General features: G+C 45.9%; 2 protein-coding genes and 1 pseudogene across 8 annotated transcripts in view; 1 reads left to right on the forward strand and 2 right to left on the reverse strand.

Annotated features, from left to right (window-relative positions):
- NBR1 (NBR1 autophagy cargo receptor) overlaps positions 1-10,553 on the reverse strand; it is a 71,400-nt gene extending 60,847 nt beyond the window's left edge. For 2 of the 5 annotated variants that reach the window (XM_083147541.1, XM_083147542.1), the window contains exons 1-3: positions 10,350-10,553; positions 9,818-9,891; positions 5,820-5,945 (exon numbers count right to left, since the gene is read on the reverse strand). In XM_083147541.1, the coding sequence (XP_083003667.1) occupies positions 5,820-5,921 (102 nt within the window). In that variant the 5' untranslated portion in view covers positions 5,922-5,945; positions 9,818-9,891; positions 10,350-10,553. The remainder of the gene's footprint in view (positions 1-5,819; positions 5,946-9,817; positions 9,892-10,349) is intronic. The other 3 variants (XM_083147539.1, XM_083147543.1, XM_083147540.1) reach the window with 3 other exon arrangements.
- A 5,837-nt stretch (positions 10,554-16,390) lies between these two features.
- Positions 16,391-16,599, reverse strand: LOC146012720 (U2 spliceosomal RNA; annotated as a pseudogene).
- Positions 16,600-17,579: 980 nt separating this feature from the next.
- The window catches only part of BRCA1 (BRCA1 DNA repair associated), a 169,694-nt gene continuing 166,867 nt past the window's right edge, over positions 17,580-20,406 (forward strand). Inside the window, exon 1 of one of the 3 annotated variants that reach the window (XM_083147536.1) lies at positions 17,580-17,736. In XM_083147536.1, coding sequence (XP_083003662.1) covers positions 17,666-17,736 — 71 coding nt within the window. In that variant the 5' untranslated portion in view covers positions 17,580-17,665. Of the gene's footprint in view, positions 17,737-17,758; positions 17,824-17,872; positions 18,030-20,406 lie in introns of those variants that run through there. The other 2 variants (XM_083147537.1, XM_083147538.1) reach the window with 2 other exon arrangements.

The following is a 20,406-nucleotide window of genomic DNA, read 5'->3' on the forward strand; positions in this document are numbered from 1 at the left end:
AGATTGTCAAAATTCACAACCGTTTTTCGCTGATTCAGGGACTTTCGGACACTGCCGGATCAGATGAAAATGCCCCCCAACCCATATAGTGCATACACACGGTTCGTTTTGGGTTTGGATTAAATTTGAATCAAAGTTTTATCCTACTCCTTTTCGATTTCCACTATTTTTCACTCAATTTACTATTTGATGTGCATTCAATTTGAACTATTCGATTTGGATTCAACCTCACAGTGTTCCTAATTAAAATCGAATCTCGATAGAATCGAATGCAGCAGTAAAACACATTAGATTTACACTATCTACTATTAGATTTACACTAGTCTTATATGGCAAGACTTCTCTATTTGATTTCAACTACATGGGAGCGCGCATTGAGATCAAATCTGCATCAAATGCTCATATACAAATTCGATTTCTATCTGATTTTGCTTCTATAAGCAAAATGGAATAGAGCATATCTCACTGTGTGTGTATGCTCTATTAGTCAGCATTACATTTAGATATTCTTTTCATAATGCACAGAAAAATATGACATAGTTAATAATATTTTAGAGATTATGAGGCAGGTGTACTAAAGGTGCCCATACATCAGTATGTATGGGCACGATACTCTGATCTGCTGAATGCGCAAATTCCCCGATAGGATGTGCTAGGATTGTCAGATTACAAGATCCAAACCAAGGTTGTAATTTTTAAACATGTTTTATATCCCCAACACGATCAGGGGATTGCCGGATTATACACGTATAATACAGGTTGAGTATCCCGTATCCGAATATCCGTTATACGAATTACTCCGAAAACCATACATTTCAGAAAGTGAACAAAAAATTTTTTTTTTGCTAAAAACTTACTGGGGACATCTGTAACAGCACTAATGAGGGAATGATATGTAATTGGCACTATATATGTACAAGAAAATGATTGCTTGGCATTTAAATTCAGTGCCTGAGATTGTACACAAACTTTGTTTCATGTTTTGAAACCATGTTTTATGCACAAATAAAATATATTTGTGTTTATTTCATGTGTTTGATGTATATGTACAACATAAATGCAAGATACCTCAAGATACATCATTGAAATATTAAAATATTCCGAAATACGGAATAATCCGTTATCCAAAATTCTCCTGGTCCCGAGCATTTTGGATAAGGGATACTCAACCTGTAGATGTATGGGCACCTTAAGCCTTTGAGAATTATAAAGTGGAGAAATAAGTGCCAGACAATCAGCTTCTAAATGTTTTTTTTTTTTATTATTTAAGTACAGCCTGCCACACTGTTAGGACAGGGTTGCCGACCCTCCCGGAATTTGCGGGAGTCTCCCGAAAATTGGGTCCTTCCTCCCGGCCCCCGGAATCCGCGGGTCTCAGGGGAGGGGCGGAGCTAAAACGGCACAATCGTGACGTTTTAGCCCCGCCCCCTCCATGGATAACTGTCATTTCGACTATTTGATGTAATGGGGGCGGGGCTTAATGACGTCACAGTTAAGCCCCGCCCCCAAAACGCGTAATGCATGATTCCTCTCCGGGCTTCTCCCGGAGAGGATTTTTTAAAAGTCGGCAACCCTGGGTTAGGAGTCAATTTACTGGTACTTTTGCTCTCTCCATTTTACCACTCTCCAATGCTTAGTACATCTCCCACTACAACAACTATATAACAGCTGTAACCAGGTTTGAGGTTGTCACCTGATTTCTCTGCACAAGCGTTAATCATACTGCACCTTGTACCTGGCCTTTGTGAATTTACAGTACAATAATAATCCCAGCATGAGTCACAGTTCCTGCTACCAGGACATATTTGGGTATGCCTTGTAATCACAGAGAGCCTGAGTCACGCGCTAGCATTTAGCCCTGAAGCAATGAACAACACTGCAAACATTGAATTGACATGGAAAATATTACCAGAATAATGTGAATGGAGAACTGTGAACAGTACAATAAACTAATTCATGGACTTGATAGATTCAGACACCCCCCAACATTGGTATGAGGCAAGATTATGAACATCTTTAGATGTAGATAGAGCTTTAGGAGAATCCAGTTGGGTACTTTAGGCCCCATCCACCCATCTGGGCAGCAGGATCACATGCGGTCCTTTTGCATTCGATATATCAGATGTGATGCCATTCCCTGTTGTGGGATCCGATGGAGATGCGCACAGGACCACAAACACTGGATCAAAATTAAGGTTAAACACATGCAATTTGGGCCCTTTTCATCTGATTCTTCTGTCATATGCCTTGGAATTAGATGAAAGGGGTCAAAATCAGACTATTATTACTCCTCTCCTACCCCCCCCCCCCCTTCCTTTTTATTTATTTATAGTCTGGTTTCTGTTCTCTTTAATGTGGCTTGCCACACCACACTTCTCTCTGTACTACTCCCCCCCCCTCCCCCAGCAAGTTGTTAGAAGGTCATTAGGTCGATATGTGTCTAGGTCAGCAGGGTTATAAAGGTTGACATGGGTTAGGTCGACAGTCAAAATGTCGACATGTAGTTTTTCACTATTTTTTTCGACACAGTCAACATGGGCACAGGTTAAAGTCCCCTTGCATGGCTTGCTGTGCTCGCCATGCTTCCGTCTCGGTGCCTCGCTACGCTCGGCACACTATTTTATTCTCCCATCGCGCCCTAGTGGATGGTTTTGGCACATGTCGGCTCAAAAAAACAACCATGTCTACCTTTTGACTGTCAGCCTTACCCATGTTGACCTAATGACCCTGTCGACATAACCCATGTTGACCTTTCTGCATGTCGCCCTAGACACATGTCAACCTAATGCAGCGGTGTAGTTAGGTGCCACGGCGCCCGGAGCAAGGGCATGTTTTGCGCCCCCCCAATTTGTAGTAGGTGAGGCTCCTGCGCAGTGAAAAGGGGGCGTGGCCTAACATTACACAACATGCTATAATGCCCATTACACGTTATACCAAACTCCGTAATGCCCATTACACGTTATGCCACACACTGTAATGACCATTATATATAATACCACACACCGTGATGCCCATTACATATAATACAACACACTCTAATGCCAATTACACCTTATGCCACACACCGTAATGCTTATTACATATTATACCACACACCATCATGCCCATTACACATTATGCCACACACTGTAATGCCTATTATATATATTATGCCAGACAAATGCGGCTTACCTAAATGCTTGTTGCCAGGAGTTACATGCTCGATGCCAGGGGTTTCATGCTCGTTGCCATGGGAAATTCATGTTTGTTGCCATTGGGACTCACATGCTCCTTGCCCAGAGGGTTATATGTGTAATACCCCCATAGTAGATACTCCTTTTACACACTTGTGGGGGTATCACTGCTGTAATAACCCCATTATGGTTGTGGTTGTTACCCCATTTCCCCCTTGGCAGCAGCAGGGCAGACAGGTATACACTCATATTCACCTAATTACAGGCCAGCAGAAGAAGGGGAGCCCACCCCCTATGTTTGCCACTCGGAGTTCTTTTATTAAACTAACAGCGGGGCAGGGAGGATAAAGATGGGAGCCCAGCCCGTATAATGTGTCCTGAATTTGCAGAGTATTGCAGCGGAAGGGGTAACAAGGGCAGAGTGGTGCAGCAGAAGGGCATGTGGAGTCTTACCCTCTGTTGTGGCGCATCTGCCCCCTTCGATCTCCAGCTGCTGTGATGCTGAGCGGGCGGCAGAGCAGGTAGGGCTGGCGGCGCCCTGCTTGTCACCCGGCCGACACAGTGGTGAGCGGGGAGGCGGGAGCGGCTGGGGGAGCAGGTAGGGCGGCTGGCAGTGCAGGGCTAGGACGCGATGCAGGCACGGCTCCGGCGCCATTTGATCTTCCGGCGCCCGGAGCTGGTGCTCCGCCAGAGCCACCCTCGCTACGCCTCTGACCTAATGACCGTCTAACAACTTGCTGGTGACCCAATGACCATATCCCCCTGTGGCCAAGAGCTAAATGTAACTTTGATCACAGGGCAAGTTTGTTCTCAAAATGGGCAAAACAGTGTGTACTGCAGGTAGGGAAAATGTAACATATACATATAGAGTAATGGGGCCTACACACTAGATCGTTTAGAAAGTAAGCACAAATCATTGTGTGTGTAGGGGGCCCCACAGCGATAGCAATGTGTGGCCCCCCACCTGGCTGGACTAGATATTTCAAGCATGCTTAAAATATCTAGTCAGATCGCTTAGCAAGAGACTGCACATCGCTGGTGTTTTGTGAAACAAGTGACAGCAATCTACGTCACCAGAACACCCCCTGCATCTCCCTTTTTCCCCCCTTTGCTTAACAGAAATCGCCTATGCTCAATCGCTTGCAGACATCGCTGAATCTTTATGAGCAATCTAGATTACGGGAAGCTTAAGAGAAAACACCCATGCTAAATCGCTGACCACGATCGCTGGTGCATATCACTACGTGCGTAGGCCCCATTAGATTTGGGTGGGGTGTGTTAAACTGAAATCTAAGTTGCAGTGTAAAAATAAAGCAGACAGTATTTACCCTGCACAGAAACAAAATAACTCACCCATTACTAACTCTGTCAGTACATCACATTTGCCCCACCTGCACTGCAACATGGTTTTGCCATTTTGAGACCAAAATTTGTCCTGTAATCAGTTCTGAATTAGGCCCAAAAACCGCTGCATGCACTCAAAACAATACAATGTTCTATATTTTCTATCTGGTCTTCTTCAAAACTACTGCAGTTCCAGCCCCTTAAAATCCAGGTTCAGCTCTCTATGGCCCTTATTCTGATCGGTTCGGTAACGGCCGCATGCGGCCGTTCCGCCGATGTTTTCGCTCTGCGCATGTGCAGAGGGCACTCTGCGCATGTGCAGGCGAAATCGCCGCACACTTTTTTTGACCGCCGCAAAGGGGGCGGATAGGGGCGTGAGGGGCTACTTAGCCTCATTTCCCTATGCATACGCCCCGCGTTTCATGGGCGTTCCCATGCAAACGCGGGGCGTATGCATGGTAATGAGGCCATGACGCGCGTGTAGGGGGCGGGCAGCTGACATCGCCGGATGTCAGCTGCCCGCCCCAATACAAGATTTCACACGGACAAGTGTCCGTGTGGTCTTGTGTTGCGGGACCTGGTGGAGCGTGCGGCCCTGCATTCGATGGTCTGCGACCATCGAATGCAGGGGCTGCTCCCAAGGTGGAGGAGGCGTATCCCCGTCCACTTTCATACGGATCGCCACATATCCGCGTACGGACGGAGGTGGCGATCCGTACGCAAGGCGGGGATTCGTCTGTGCGGTCGGAGCCGCATATGCGGCTCCGGCCGCACCGATCAGAATAAGGGCCTATGAGAGATGCGCAACATATACACAACAAAAGCCAGCGTCGCTCACATTTGGTATATAAATTCAAAGAAAAAATATTGTGGTGTCAAATATATTGTATTTCCTGTATAAGGTAAACTTTACAGGTCATATGTCACTAATTTGACAAATTATCTTGCCACTCAAAGGGTTAAAAGGCTTTACCTGTTTATCTATCCATAGAAACAACATGCTCATCCCCAACTAGCTCACCATCGAATCATTTCTCCTGCCTTTGGTAATTAAAAGTCAGTCTAAAATTACTTATTACAGCCGCTATCCACTGAAAAGGCTGACATCATTGGCCTGCCTGTGTTCCCAATGAAACACCCATAAAACCCTAGGCGAGTGTGATACTCGCCTAAGGGGTTCTCACTGGGAGGTCTGCACACCCGCCATCGGAACGGGCGGACAAATTCTGCCCCATAGGTGTTCTTTGACATGGATGATATGCAGTAATGCAGGAAAAGAATAACTAGTTTAGTAAAGCTCACCATTGCTTCCACATCAGCCCAGGTTGTCTTGGCGGAATCTGACACCAGGAAGTTCTGAGACTCTCCCCTACAGCTCACACACAAATTCACCTGAGGGTCCATGTTCCTGGGTCTATCATAAATAAACTAAGAAAACATATATTGATGTACACAGAAAGAATAAAACAGCAGTAGTAATCATCCTAGCACCCTGCATCTTTCAAAACCCCTGCAATTATTCTTCCCTGCCTGGGGTGTCGCTCTCTGCTGCTGTGCTTCTATCACACTGTGCTCTGTATTTCAGCACTGATATACAGACGAGACAAGTGCTAGAAGCACCACAGCAGAGAACAACACTCCAGTCAGGGAAGAAGAACTGAATGGGGTTTGAATGATGCAGGGTGCTAGAATGAACACTACTGCAGTGTTCATAGAACTTCATTAGCAGTGACATGCTGACAACTTCTACTGATATTATATAAGTCAGTTTTATCAACACCAAAACATTAGTCAGTAATATCAGGACCTGGATTACATTAAAAAGCACAAGCAGCGAATATATTTGTTTATCTTTTTAGATTGTTTATGTCGATTGTATGTGCGTAATAGTGCATTATTTGTAATCAATACCGTGCATCTGTAAAAATGTAATGTTTTTAGCATATATTCCGGAGCAATCCGGTCCTTGTTTTAGCAAATACTGTTATTAGGATTTTGAGAGGACAGGTATAAATACCTGGTCCTATGTTATGCCCTCCACACCTTGAAAAAGGACCAGTTTGGTCCGAAACGCGTCGGTGCTGTGGAGGAGTTTTTTCCAGTGCCTTACAGCTTCTTTTCTTATACCCCTTTTTTTACCACCTATTGGGAACCTTCATCCGTATTTGTACCCGGGCAAGTGGATGCTGGCATAAGATTGGGGGTGAATTGGCACGTGGATAACTTGCATTTTTTGTGTTTTTACTGTCTTGGATGTACTCTGGAATAAAACTGTAATACCTGTGGAAACAGTTTGGAGTGGATTTTTCAGACGACCCAGGGGTAAAAGAAACCTTTGTATGCACATAGGGCATTGCCAGAAGGTGAGCATACACTTCATGGGAAAGGTGGTGTCGGGTGTATAACAAAGATACCTTTATGGGCTCATAGGGCCTGTTATACAGGTCAGTAAAGCTGAAAAACAACACTGAGAGTGCATTGAGGATTGGATGTTTTAATTTATTCATCTTTTCTATCTCTGTATATCTTATGCTGTGAGCCCACATCCTTGGAATAACGCCTGTCCAAGAAAGGAAGAGAACAATTATCCATCCTTGTTCACTGACAGCGCATCATTGTGCACCCTCTTTGTGTTCTAGTAATATCAGGGAAAACCAACATGCACAATGGAAATGCAGCATATTACTACACTAGGATTCAGTGACATCAAAGAGGAACTTTGCGACAAATATTCATGAGACACTGGTACCAAGTGAATGGCTAGGATACATGTTCATTAAAAAGTCTGTCGGTGATATGCAATATTAATAAGCAACTGACAAAGAGTAACAACCAAAGTAATTAACTAAAATAGAATGCCTTTTGAATAGTGCATTATGTGGAAGCATAGGGGCTATTCAATAGTTTTTTAGGCGCTGGCCGCTTGATGGTGCCCGATGGAGGCAAATTAACTATTTTGCTATTCGGTCATGATCACCGCCATTGCTATTATTTCTGCTCACAGAGGTGGAGAGAAGAAATATGCAAAAGTGTACCATTTGGGCAGCCAAACAGGACTTTTCACATTGTAGGGACTTTACACAGGAAAAGCTGCTGTTCATGGCTAAACCCGGTACACTTCGGTGCTTAAAAAGTCATGGGTGATCAATCAAAGCAATCATCGAATAAAAACAAATGAATCGCCCCCATAATGTCGCCTACATAATATGCCAAATAACTTGACAATTATGTGTCCAACGCCACAAACTCACTATAACTATTTTGTTTGCAAAGAGATCATGGAAAGGATACATTATGTATCTAAGTAAAATACATATATCTCAATTGTATGAAATACAAGTAGTATTTCAATTTTAAAATATATCAAATAGCACAATGACACAAAGTTACCTTATTAAATATTTTTGAGTGTCAGTGCATACAGAAAGTGTGTTCAGTAACTAGCAAAGAAGAAGCCACTTGGCAATATAGTAATTCATCCAGTCCTGTGATTGTAACATTTGGTAATGGGGAACAGCTGAAGGCAGAATATATACTGTGTATGAAAACAGAGGTGTTCAGATGGGTGTGGATCGTATTGTCGACCCAAGTTAGGTCGACAGTCATTAGGTCGACAGAGTTCTAGGTCGACATGGATGAAGGTCGACAGGTGTCTAGGTCGACATGGGACAAGGTCGACATGGTTTTAGGTAGACAACTGCGTTAGGTCGACATGTGTTTTTTCACTTTTTTCTTAGCCGAATGTCGACACAGTCGACATGGACACAGTTGGAAGTCAACCTCAGCTGCTTGCTATGCTACGGGCACAGTGCCGCGCTGCTCTCAGCACACTATTTTATTCTCCCACCACGCTCTAGTGGATGGTAGGGCAGGAAATACCGCCTGTCGGCCCATGTCGGCTCCAAAAACAGTGAAAAAACAAAACATGTCAACTTCGCGACCCTATTGACCTAACGCATTTGTCGACCTAAAACCACGTCAACCTTGTCCCATGTCGACCTAGACACCTGTCGGCCTTAAACCCTGTCGACCTTGTTGCCTGCCGACCCAACGGTGTTGACCTAAGTCGGGTCGACAATACGACCGTATCCCGTTCAGATAACAATGGATGGAAATAATGTCTCAACATAAAGCTGCACTATTGATTAGATAAAATATGTCACCTAGCCCAGTGGTTCCCAAACTCGGTCCTCAGATCACCCTAGCAGTCCAGGTTTTAAGTGTATCCATGGCTCATCACAGATGGTTAACCTTTTGCAGTCCAAATTTTTTTTTTTATTCAAACAGTCTGGTTTAAATGTTTAAATGAATTGTAACTTTTTTTTTTTTTATTCAAAAGTGGTCTACATTGAATGTTGAACGATGTTAATGATCTTATTTTAAAGTGGATCACCATTGGATCTGCTACTAGCACTAGGGCTGTTGTGCCTGACTAGACGTTGTACCTTAAAGGGTTAAATGAAATTGACCAAGGTACTAATAAAGTCACCTGTGGTCAAGCATGGATATACTTAGATCCTGAATCGTTGGGGTGCCTTGAGTAGTGCGTTTGGGAATCTAGGAGTCCTAGATGATACCCCAGATACTGCTACATGCTCTGGAATTTCTAAAATATAGAAGCAACAAATCATTAAGTAGCCAATTGAAATGGTTGATTGTGATTGGTCCTCCAATTTAAATCCCTGTTTTAGTACAGTGATGTCACTTTAAGAGGTACCACAAGAATAAAGGATTCAATATGGCATCCCCTAGTGCTCGGACGAATTGGCAAGCAAAGAAACAAATATTTTCCTAGGTGGCATCACAGTTTTAGTGGCATTTACAATACTGTGCCACTCTATATTAGTGATTCAGATTAACACGATGCGGTCGAAAGGTCGACACTCCATAGGTTGACCACTATTGGTTAACACATGAAAAAGGTTGACATGCATTAGGTCAACAAGGTAAAAAGGTCGACATGAGTTTTTAATATTTTTTTTCTTATAACAAAAGGCAGTTTTTCGTACTTAACTATCAGTGTGGACATTGAGGGAAAATATTATAGTGTGGCAAGCTTAGTGAGGCACCGTGCCTGAAACATGGCGAGCGAATGCAGTACACTTATATGTGTCCATGTTGACTTATGTCGACAACACACAAAAACATGGAAAACTCATGTTGACCTATTGCTTATGTCAACCTTTTGACCATGTCGACCCTTTGACTGCCATATTGACTGTTGACCCTATGACCCATACCCAGATTAACTGTGACTACATAAAAAATATATTTAGAAGTGTGCACAAGTAATAGTTTACCTATATATAGCTTTGTATTGATATGGGTCAAGATATTAATGTTAATCCCAGTGATCATACAAGGTAGCTGCCATCTGGAAAAGAAACCAGACATAAGAACCTTATGAAGAATACATTCTACAAGGCAGCTGCATATATCTACAGATCAATAACTTGAGGAAAAAAAAAAAAAAAGTACATAGAAAATAACAAATTTTATTTGCATTGCAAAGTTTACAAAAGTAATAGCCCGAGTAAAGCATTTGGATAGGATGCATATTATGTACCGGATATCTTTCATTAACGTATATAATCCCCTGCTATACCAAGCAGGCCACCATCTAAACAATAGATTAATCATACATATGATTGCACATATCAAAGTATTCATATTATGGTATACTTATGGCCACACTAAACACAACATACTAGTGTGTACACAAAGTGCCAATGTGATTATGATCTCACTGTATTTACAGATACATATAGTTGTTGTTTGTTCTCCAATACAACACATCAGAGGAGACACACTGCTGCTCATATTCCATCCTACCTGCAACAGCAATCAACACTACAGTTGTAGGAAAAGACCCCTTTCCCCCGGCTTGAGAATCAAGCCCCAGTGGATCTCCGGCCTCCTTCAACGCAGATTGTTGCCCTACAACACGGAGAGCTGACGTCTGCAGCTGCAGCATCAACCAGCGGCCGATTGGCCGGCACCTCAGTCACTCATCGGCCGGGGCCAGGCAGCATAGGGTGATGGGCGGGGCGAGCGGGACAATGGTGTCAGCCCCATCTCTTTCCTGTAAACAAGTGGGCATGGGCTCAAAAGTCACATGACGACATGTCAGTGTGGTATCATAATACAAGTTATACAACGTATAATCAGCGGGTGTGACGCATCACTTACTGCCTGTAGAGCAGTGCAAGCTGCTGCCGCCGCCATGTCTAACTTCTTAATGGCTGAGTGAGCGCTTATTGGCCCTTATTTAGATCTGATCTCAGTACAAATTTGCTTGTAAAATGGGCAAAACCATGTCCGCTGCAGGTGGGGCAGATGTAACATGTGCAGAGAGAGTTAAATTTGGGTGGGGTGTGTTGAAACTGAAATCTAAATTGCAGTGTAAAAATAATGCAGCCAGTATTTACCCTGCACAGAAACAAAATAACTCACACAAATCTAACTCTCTCTGCATGTTACATCTGCCCGACCTGCAGTGCACATGGTTTTGCCCATTTTCCAAACAAATTTGGGTACTTGTGGATTATCACGGCTCCCACGATGGCCATCGTATATGAAAAAATCGCATCGCATGCGATTTTTCACTGAAAAGCATCCAAATGCATTGGAATTAGTATGAAACATGTTCAATGGCCCCCAAATGGCATTTTTGAGGCTGTACCACCCCCACTATCAACGTGAACCCGAAGCGTGGCGAGCGCAGCGAGCCCGCAAGGGGCGGCGGTACGCGTCCTACGACCTTTTCATACCCCCACTATCCACGTCGGCGTGGAGTTGAGAATAGAAAGTGTGGCGAGCGCAGCGAGCCCGAAGCGTGGCGAGCGCACGCGGATACCTTCACAGGTATCCGCGTCCCCTCACGGGCTTCACAGGTGTCCGCGTCCGCTCGCCACGCTTCGGGCGTGGATAGTGGGGGTATGAAAAGGTCGTAGGACGCGTACCGCTGCGCTCGCCACGCTTCGGGTTCGCGTTGATAGTGGGGGTGGTACAGCCTCAAAAATGCCATTTGGGGGCCATTGAACATGTTTCATACTAATTCCAATGCATTTGGATGCTTTTCAGTGAAAAATGTGATCGCATGCGATTTTGACAAAAACTGCAAAAATCGGCAAGCATCGCATCGCATGCCACTATATATGGCATGCGATGGGAGCCGTGATAATCCACAAGTACCCAAATTTGTACTGCGATCAGATCTGAATAAAGGCCATTGTTACTGAAGAATAATCATTTGGCCTTAACTTCTATGCACAGTGCCAGGCTGCTGATTCTTATAATGCTGACTGCTGTTACCTGCATGCTTAACACTAAGGGGGCGCTGGAAAATAATTGCACTTTTTAATACAGAGATAAATGTCTACATTGCTGTCATTTGGGGAGTGATTCTGGTTGGCTTGGTAAGCTACGAAGATCACTACTTATCGAGCACCATAGACCGTATCGAGCATCCAAACATCCAAGCCTTCCCGCCACCCGCTGCTGAATCCCCTTGGCACATACAAGTCAAATCCCCTCACATGTCTCCGCTGCAGGAGAAATCAATCAATGGGTGGCGACCTTCTTATGATTTCTCCCGGCTTTGCAAATAGAAGTCAGTCGGCCCGCCCCTGGCACACATTGTCCCACCCATGTAGCCATGGAAATGCCCAGCATTTTCATGGGGACACCCATAAAATGCTGGGTGACCCCGTCCTCACCGCCATGCACAACAAGCTTTGCGAACAACTCGGCGACTATGCATGTCGCTGAAGCCATTCACAAAGGGGAGCTGCACATGTGCATAATATACCAATGGCAGAGCCCCAAACATCGGAATGGGGACGAATTCAGCCCCATCCAAATGAACCAGAATCACCCCCTTAGCCCACTGTGCAGTGGCTATATATGTTATTCAGGTTTCTAAAGAAACATTGAAGGTGTTGCTCACTGCATCCAATTAGATTCTAGTTGCAATTTATTAAGTACACACTAGAAAATTATGTGTGGAATCTGTTTTTTATGCGCAAAACCTCCCAATCTATATGGATCTATTCTAGTGAGTTAAATGTCAACAACAGTGATGTAGCTACTGTAAGGCAGCCCCCGCTGCCGCTTGGGGGAGCGGACGGCAGGGGGGATGCCAGGCGTCGGCACCCGCCGAACCTAGCAACCGGGCAGCGGCGTCTGCGGCCTGAGACAGCAGAGGGAGCGGGCGGCTGAAGAGGCGCTCTCCCTATTATTAGGAGGAAGTGGAATGCGGGGCAGGGTTCACTTTCCCCAGCTGGTGCACCTGCTCTCCGCCAGCAGCCCCGCCACCCCATCCTGCTGCTGGAGGCTTTTCGCCGTGAGGTCTCCCTGCGGCGGGGAGGGGACAGGCTGTGCTGCCTGAGGCATGGAATTTGCGCTCTTTGAGGAAGGAGAAGCTTGCAAGGGAAGGGGAGCTGGTGGAGGGGCTGAGGCTCAGGATGAATAAGCGGCTGCTGGAGGCCAGATCTAATGGGGAGGAAGAGGAGGAGACCCCTGCCTACAGTGGCTATGAGCTGGCCACCAGCATCTCAGGTAGGGACGGCTCCTGTCATGGATGGGGAAATATACCATGTCACACATAATATAGTTCTATAATTATATTGATGAGCCTGTGTTGCTGGGGTGAGGCTGCAGGGTCCCTCAGGAATCTTTATGTATTTTTTTATTAAGAGCATGGGGGGGGGGGGGGGGGGGGCCACAAACATTCTTTGCAGGGAGGAGCAAAATTTATAGTTACGCCACTGTGTCAACATATTGTGTAAGCGTTATTTTAGTATTTCGCAGTATGCATGGTATTTACAGCTATCGAAGTCTTGCTTATACTGTTACTCTGGGTACACAATAGAGAACATTTTAAATGGTTTTCCCAATTACAACAGATTGGAATGACAAATCATCCTATGTGTTTGCACTATCTGCATGCTCCTGCTGTAATTAGCAACGTCTTCTAGTCGGCTCTGCTGTAGGGCCAATCAGAACACATCACTAACGATACCATGCTGCCAAATGCAGCATGTCTACCCCATTGTTTTGCCGCTGCCTTTTTTCGGGAAGTTTGTATGCACTTGCCGATGCAGGGTCCCATGTCATCTGTGATGTTGTACTGTGTACAGTTTGTACCCAGCATTACATTGTCATGATATTTTTTGGGGGGAATCTACATAGTAAATATGACTGAATAATGAGTGACTAGCTGGACTCTAGCAAACAATTCATGTAGTTATACATTACATAGGCTCCTTAACCCCTTCAGTGGTGGTTTTTTTGGGGGGAGTGCTTCCCACTGGGCGAGTTTTTTTATGGGGAGCGCTCCCTTAAAAAAAAACAAAAAAACACCACTGCCTCCCTGGGTCCAGGCAGCGCCGCTGCACTGTCAATCAGCAGCTGCCCGGACCTGCGCCCCCGCACTGCATACCTGTCCCAGGCAGCCGGCTACTCATAAGGACTTCAATACAAAACCCGGAGGGGAGGGGGGAGGAGGAGGCACCGCAGAGGGGAGGGAGCCAGGCATCGCAAGTAATGTACGCAGGTAGCGTGCGAACTCGGCGAGAAGACGCCTTATGTCACTAACCTATGAATAGAATATAATTATCCCCCAATACTGACCTATCATCCACCTAAACAAAGAAATCTGACCCAGAGAAGTTACAACATATGTGGTCAACTATTCACAGAAAGATACAGCATCCATATGAAGGGGTAAATTTACTAGGATGCGAGTTATATTGAAGCATAGCAATCAATCAGATTCTACTGCTAAAGGCCCATACGGGATGCAGTTATAATCCCGGCGTTCAAAATCCCGACTCTTTCTCCCTCTATGGGTGTCCACGACACGCATAGAGGGAAAATAAATGAGTGTGCCGAGCGTAGCAAGCACAGCGAGACCGCAAGGGGGGGCAATCCACGTCCCCCCTTGTCAGGATTTTGGCGGTCGGGATTCCGAACGCCGGGATTCTGACCGCCAGGATTTCATATCAAATCCGCCCATACACGCGGGGCAATTTTAGGGCTATCTCTAAGCGATCTGACTAGACCACTTACAAATTAAGCACACATCGCCCCAAGGATTGGATTCCAAGCAACACTGTTGTCTGACTAGATCTTGACTGCATGCAGTCATTGCCAACACACATCGCTGGTGCACCTCATGTGTGTCAGCGATTTGTTCTGAGCGATCTGTGCTAAACTTGAATTAATTGACTTCAAATCATGTGCTGCCAATAATGAAAGTGATTCATTAGCCTCGACTACGACTCTGTCATTTTTAGTGGATATTTAGCAAATCTCTCATAGCAATGTTGACACTCAAAGGGTTAAGCACATCGCTCAGCAATGGTCACGCATCTGTCGTTCGTGTGTACAGGCCTTAGTTATTTATCATCTTCTAGAACCATTTGATTGGTTGCTATAGGCAACATATATACCCCTTTCACACCGCAGATATAACCCGGTAATTTGACGATTTTTAACGGTTTCAAAACAGTTATAGCTGCAGTGTGAAAGTGACAGTTTTACATTGAAAACCGGTAATTCAAAACAGTTAAAAAGAAGGATCCTACACGTTCAGACCCGTTCTCTTTGCAGTGTGAACGAATCTGAACCGGTATTTTGGATCCCACACTGGTCCCCCCTTCCCAGCGCTCCCCCCCCTCCCCTGGTACTTGCTAGCGTGCAGGGGGTCCGTTCGGCGAATGGCATACTTGCCTACCTGACCGTCTCCATGAGGGAGAAAATGCTCTGCTCCTGGACTTCCCTCGTAATGTATGATTGCCATCACCTGTGGTTTGAAGAAACTCAGGGAGCCCGAGGTGTGCTCCCACCACCACCAGTGACGTGACTAAACGCGTGCACAGGGGGCAGCCGTACGAACGTGTGGGCCCTCTCCCAAAGGAGAAAGGCCCCATGGTTCCCCTGACCCCCCTCAACCATAAGGCCGAGGAAGGGAAAAAAGGGATCGGTGGGTCCTCTTCGCCGAAGCTCAGAGGGACCCGCGTTTCCTCCACCCCCGGAAGGGTTTCGGACGGTGGGTCCTCCGCAGCCCGTGCTTTGGAGAGACCCGACTTAGGCTTCCCTCCGCCTTGCGGCTCGGGGTTGCCCTCGAGGGAACCGGGACTCTCCCCAAAAGGTGAAGAGTCCCAGTCACGTTTGGGGAACGGAAGGCCTGTTAGGGACAGCCGCACTACCCAAATGAAAAAACGTGACAAACTAACGAAAAACGTGAAGTGCAAAACGTGCAAATCATAAAAAGAAAAGAATAAGGCCCTAGCCAGAAGGCCGGGGGGGGGGGTGTGAAAAATTGTCCTACCCCATCCAAAAGGACAGGGTAAGGACGTGAAGCGCTAACCTAAAGGGAAGTGCGCAGTGCAAGTGCCATTCGTGCAAGGTGACTTGGGATCACCCGTGCATGTCCGGCACCCCCGAGTTTCCCCGGGGGCACAGTGCAGCCTCGGACTCCAGGCAGCCAGCCAGTCAGCGTCCGACCAAGTGTTTCTCCGTCTCAACAGCAGGCACTTTCCAGCCCCTGGCATGGGAATGGGTACTCCACTGGGCCTTTCGAAAGACTCCCTTAGGGGCTGCACCCCCTCCGGAAGAGCAATCTACTCAGTCCCAGTGTTTCTCCGCTCCCAGGGTTAAGGTACTAAGCTGGGCCTTTCGCGGTCTCCCCATCAGAGGCTACGAACCTCTGGAACAGGAGCCATCTACTCAGTCCCAGCCTTTCTCCGCTCCCTGGGAATGGATACTAGACTGAGCCTTTCGCTGTCTCATCCTTCGGGGGCTACAAACCCCGTCAAGAGAGTCAAACTACTAAGCCCAGTGTTTCTCCCCCCCTCCTACCAGTGGGTTTACGGAGCCTCCTACCACTGGCAGAGGTGAAGATACTTAGTGAGACTTTTCACTACTCCCGGGAAAAAACAGAGGGGTCCCACACCCTCCGCCCATCAGAGCAGCTACTCAGTCTCACCTTTCTCTATTCTCTGCCAGAGGCCAGTCCATACCCAACTGATAAGAACAGATACTACACTTGATCTTAGCCAAAAGGCCGAGAAGCGATTGCCATCACCTGTGGTGAAACACCTTTCTTATGAATAAACTAGCTCCCCACAGGTGATGGCAATCATACATTACCAGGGAAGTCCAGGGCAGAGCACTTTCTCCCTGAAGGAGAGGGGCAAGTATGGCAAATGGGCAGTGTACGGCGGGGTCTGTTCGGCGAATACGAAGTCAGCGGTGGGTCCCTTCCGAGGATGGGAACTAGTAGCTCTAACTACTTCCGCCCTCACCTAACGTCACCATACCTCCCAACTTTTGTCTTGAACAAATAGGGACCCGCGCGAGCGTCCGAAAAGGGGGCGGGGCGTATGCAAATGAGGGCGCGGCTTATGCTAATTAGCCGCGACCTCATTTTCGTACGAGAATAGACGCTGTGCGCACGCGCACAGCGTCTATTCTACTAGATTGGGGGGTCTCCCAACTGTCACCCCCCGCAGCGGGACAATGCCTGCCGCGGGTGGGACAGCGGGACAGGACCCGAAAATCGGGACTGTCCCTCTAAAATCGTGACAGTTGGGAGGTATGCGTCACATCCTACCCACAAAACAGAAGGGTAGTGTCTAGATCCTTTTCAGTTTTGTCAATTTTTCCATCATGCACTGGGTCCATATATATCTGGAGGGGGGAAATAAATCTGTGACGAGCGAAGCTAAAATAAAACAAAATAACCTACTGTACGTGAATTACAGTTACAATAAAAAACGTTGTGAGGGCATCTATCAACTTCCGCCCTCACCGAACCTCACATCCTGTAATCAAAATTGAAGGGGATCTAGTCTGTGCCAAAACGGAAGTGGATCTAGACACAACCCAATCAATACGGTTGGGCAAAAACTAGTGTTATTGTCACATGTTTGCACTTCCTTCATTGCGTTTACCACAGTCTTGCACGCCGGGGATACGGAGGCGTGGTCCGTACGTGCAAAGCGTCACTTCAGGAAAACGCCTGAGAGCAGAGATTGGCTGCTGCACCGGGGGTGTGGGCGTGTCGGGGTGTTTACTGTTACGCGGCTATTGGACAGCATTGTTGTTGCTATGGAAACCGGAGGCCGTAGGCGGAACGTATTATGTGGAGGCGGCGGCTGCGAGGGCAAGAGAAGCGCGCGAGTGTTAAAAGAGCGGGACCTTGCGCCCGCAGGTAAGGCAACACGGGGAGACTTACGGAATGGGCCTGGGCGGGATGAGCAGCTCACAGGGTTCTCTCTGCCTCCTCGGTAGAAATCAGGTTGAAACTTTGAACCGAGCTCACATACCTGCGGGGTAGATGTAATAAATGCAAATGTTACGGCGCGTAATACCCCGCAGAGCAGAATAGCATGTACATGCAGAGCTGTGCAACCATTATTCTGCATAGCAGAGTTTGTGTTTCGTTCTATGCCTGTCTAGCTATAGAAGTGTAGAACTCTGCTGCTGTGCATCAGGACTGGTCAGGTCAGTGGTCCCTACACTTGTTTCCGAGCTATCTGATGCACTGGTGAATTTATTACTACCTGACTTGTTTAGATAAGAAATCCCCAGTATCAATGTTAAAAAATAAATAAATAAATCCCCAGTGGTCAAGAAAAAAACACATTTAAGGGTGTCCCGTTACCTGAGTTATTGCCCCCAGTTGCCATCTGAGCAGAGGGTGCCTGCCTGAAGTGTTCTGGTGTCTATCTCTTTAATATACAACACTTTACACTAGTCCTGGCTAACCCGTGGCTCTCCGACTGTGATGGAACTACACTTCCCAGAATTCCATGAATCTCTAATACACACCTATAGATTTATTTCCAATCTATCTGGTGTAAACAAAAACCTGGTAATGTATGGGAGCAAAGGACAACCCAAATTTGCTCCAGAACACTGGAAAACAGACACTGGTCACATTGGTTAAATAAATCTGATAAACAAATTTATCCAAGCACTTGTATTTGTCTGTTTTCCAGCATTTGGTAGCAAATTATGATTGTCATTTGTTCATATACATTTCCAGATTTTTGTTCCCACCTGATAGATTGGAGAGAGACATCTTTAGGTGTGCACCCAGCTTCATTCTCTTTTTCCTAATAGCAAAACTGTGTCAGGGCCTGCTGGGATGGGACTCACAACAGCTGGAGAGCCACAGGTTGGCCAGGCCAGCTGTGCACTGTTAAAGGGATGTGTTGTTTAGCATCCCGGCAGTCGCGAAGCCTGCAGTCAGAATTCTGCCACTGGTATCACGATTGTAAGTGTAAATTGTGTGTTAGGCCGGGTAGGGGGAGAGAGTGGTTTAAGCAATAGCAGGGACTGGAGGGGTAATAACTTGAGGCTCTAAAAAAAGGGCACTAGGGTTAAGTGGCAGGTTAGGAGGATTAGGGTTACACTGCACTGGAGGGTTAGGCTGTGGGGAGGGATGGGTCTTACCAGCTACCTGTCAGTACTTAATACCCCCCTTATGCTGGGTACACACCAAAACGATTTGGATTGGATGCAAATCGTATGCAAATCGAATCATACGATTTGCATACGATCCGATCCCCTCTGTATTCAGATGAATGGTTCTTTTACAGATCCTACCTGCAGCAGGTAGGATTGGATTCGGATCCAATTCAGATCCAACCAAACAATTTTGACCAAATCTGCATCCAATCTGCATCCAATCAGTCTGAATTGGATCCAGATTGATGGGATTGTGCCAAAATCGTTTTGGTGTGTACCCAGCATTAGCCTTCTATTGGGGTAAAGTACAATCTGTATCTGGATGCTAGAAATGTCTAGGTCACATAAACAAAAGGGCACAAGCAGTAGATCAGGTACTTATGTTAGTTGGGCAAACACTATAGTTAGTACGCTCATACCCCCACTATCCATTATGATATAGAGTTGATTTTATATAGTGTGGCGAGCGTACGCGGAAAACTAAACAAATAGCTCAGTGGGGCCCAACTAACATATAAGTACCGTAGATCAACATAAGGTGATGGTAAACTGTTCTGAGGGAAGTAGTAGGGGAGTCAACATAGCGAGCAAATCAGTAAACTAATTGGGGGTCCACGTGCTCAGGTGTCCACAGTTTCACACAAAAAATAGAAAACTTCATATGGACTTTTTCTGTGTCGACCTTGCACTTGTATACTTTCTGCTGTCGACCTAGATATTGGAGCGTATCCAATGTTTAGCTATCTTATTGGATCTACTAATAAAATATGTTTTGCTGTCAAAACACAGGTTCACTTAATATGTGTTGGTTTTGGTGGATTTTGTTTTGCCTGCCTGCTCCAACTTATCGCATCACATGTACTCCTGTACTGATGCGATGCAATGAAGCACAAAAAAGTACTGCATGCAGATACTTTGTGTCCTTTACAATATTGTACCTGAGGGGACGCGCATTGCATCCCCGCAGGTACACGGCGCGATTATCGCACATGAGATGCGCTTTGTACTTTAAAAGTACAAAACGGATGCGATAATCGCAACGTGTATGGGCACCTTTACTTTGTGCAAAGTTGAAACTATATGCCAGGCCCAAATAGAGCCTAATTATATAAATGCCAGCAATAGCGTTGCATGCATACATTCTTCATTAACGATTTGGTTATAAATTTGCATCATTTTGGGAAAGAGCTTTAATTTTACTGTAGTTTCCTAGATGTTTGTAATTTATGGTGTGGGCTTATGCATTCTTCCAACCGCATGGTTAGTGGCAGCTTGCATACAAACTAACTGCGGCATAGTTATTGACTCAAATATATTGTTTTATATCGTAAGATGTAAAACAATGTCTTTTGCATTGTGTAATCTAATGGTAAACTACATATTCTGTGTCACTAATCTCATTTTATAA

Source organism: Crinia signifera, chromosome 6 (genome assembly GCF_055691185.1).
Source record: "Crinia signifera chromosome 6, ASM5569118v1, whole genome shotgun sequence".
Classification (NCBI taxonomy): Eukaryota; Metazoa; Chordata; class Amphibia; order Anura; family Myobatrachidae; genus Crinia; species Crinia signifera.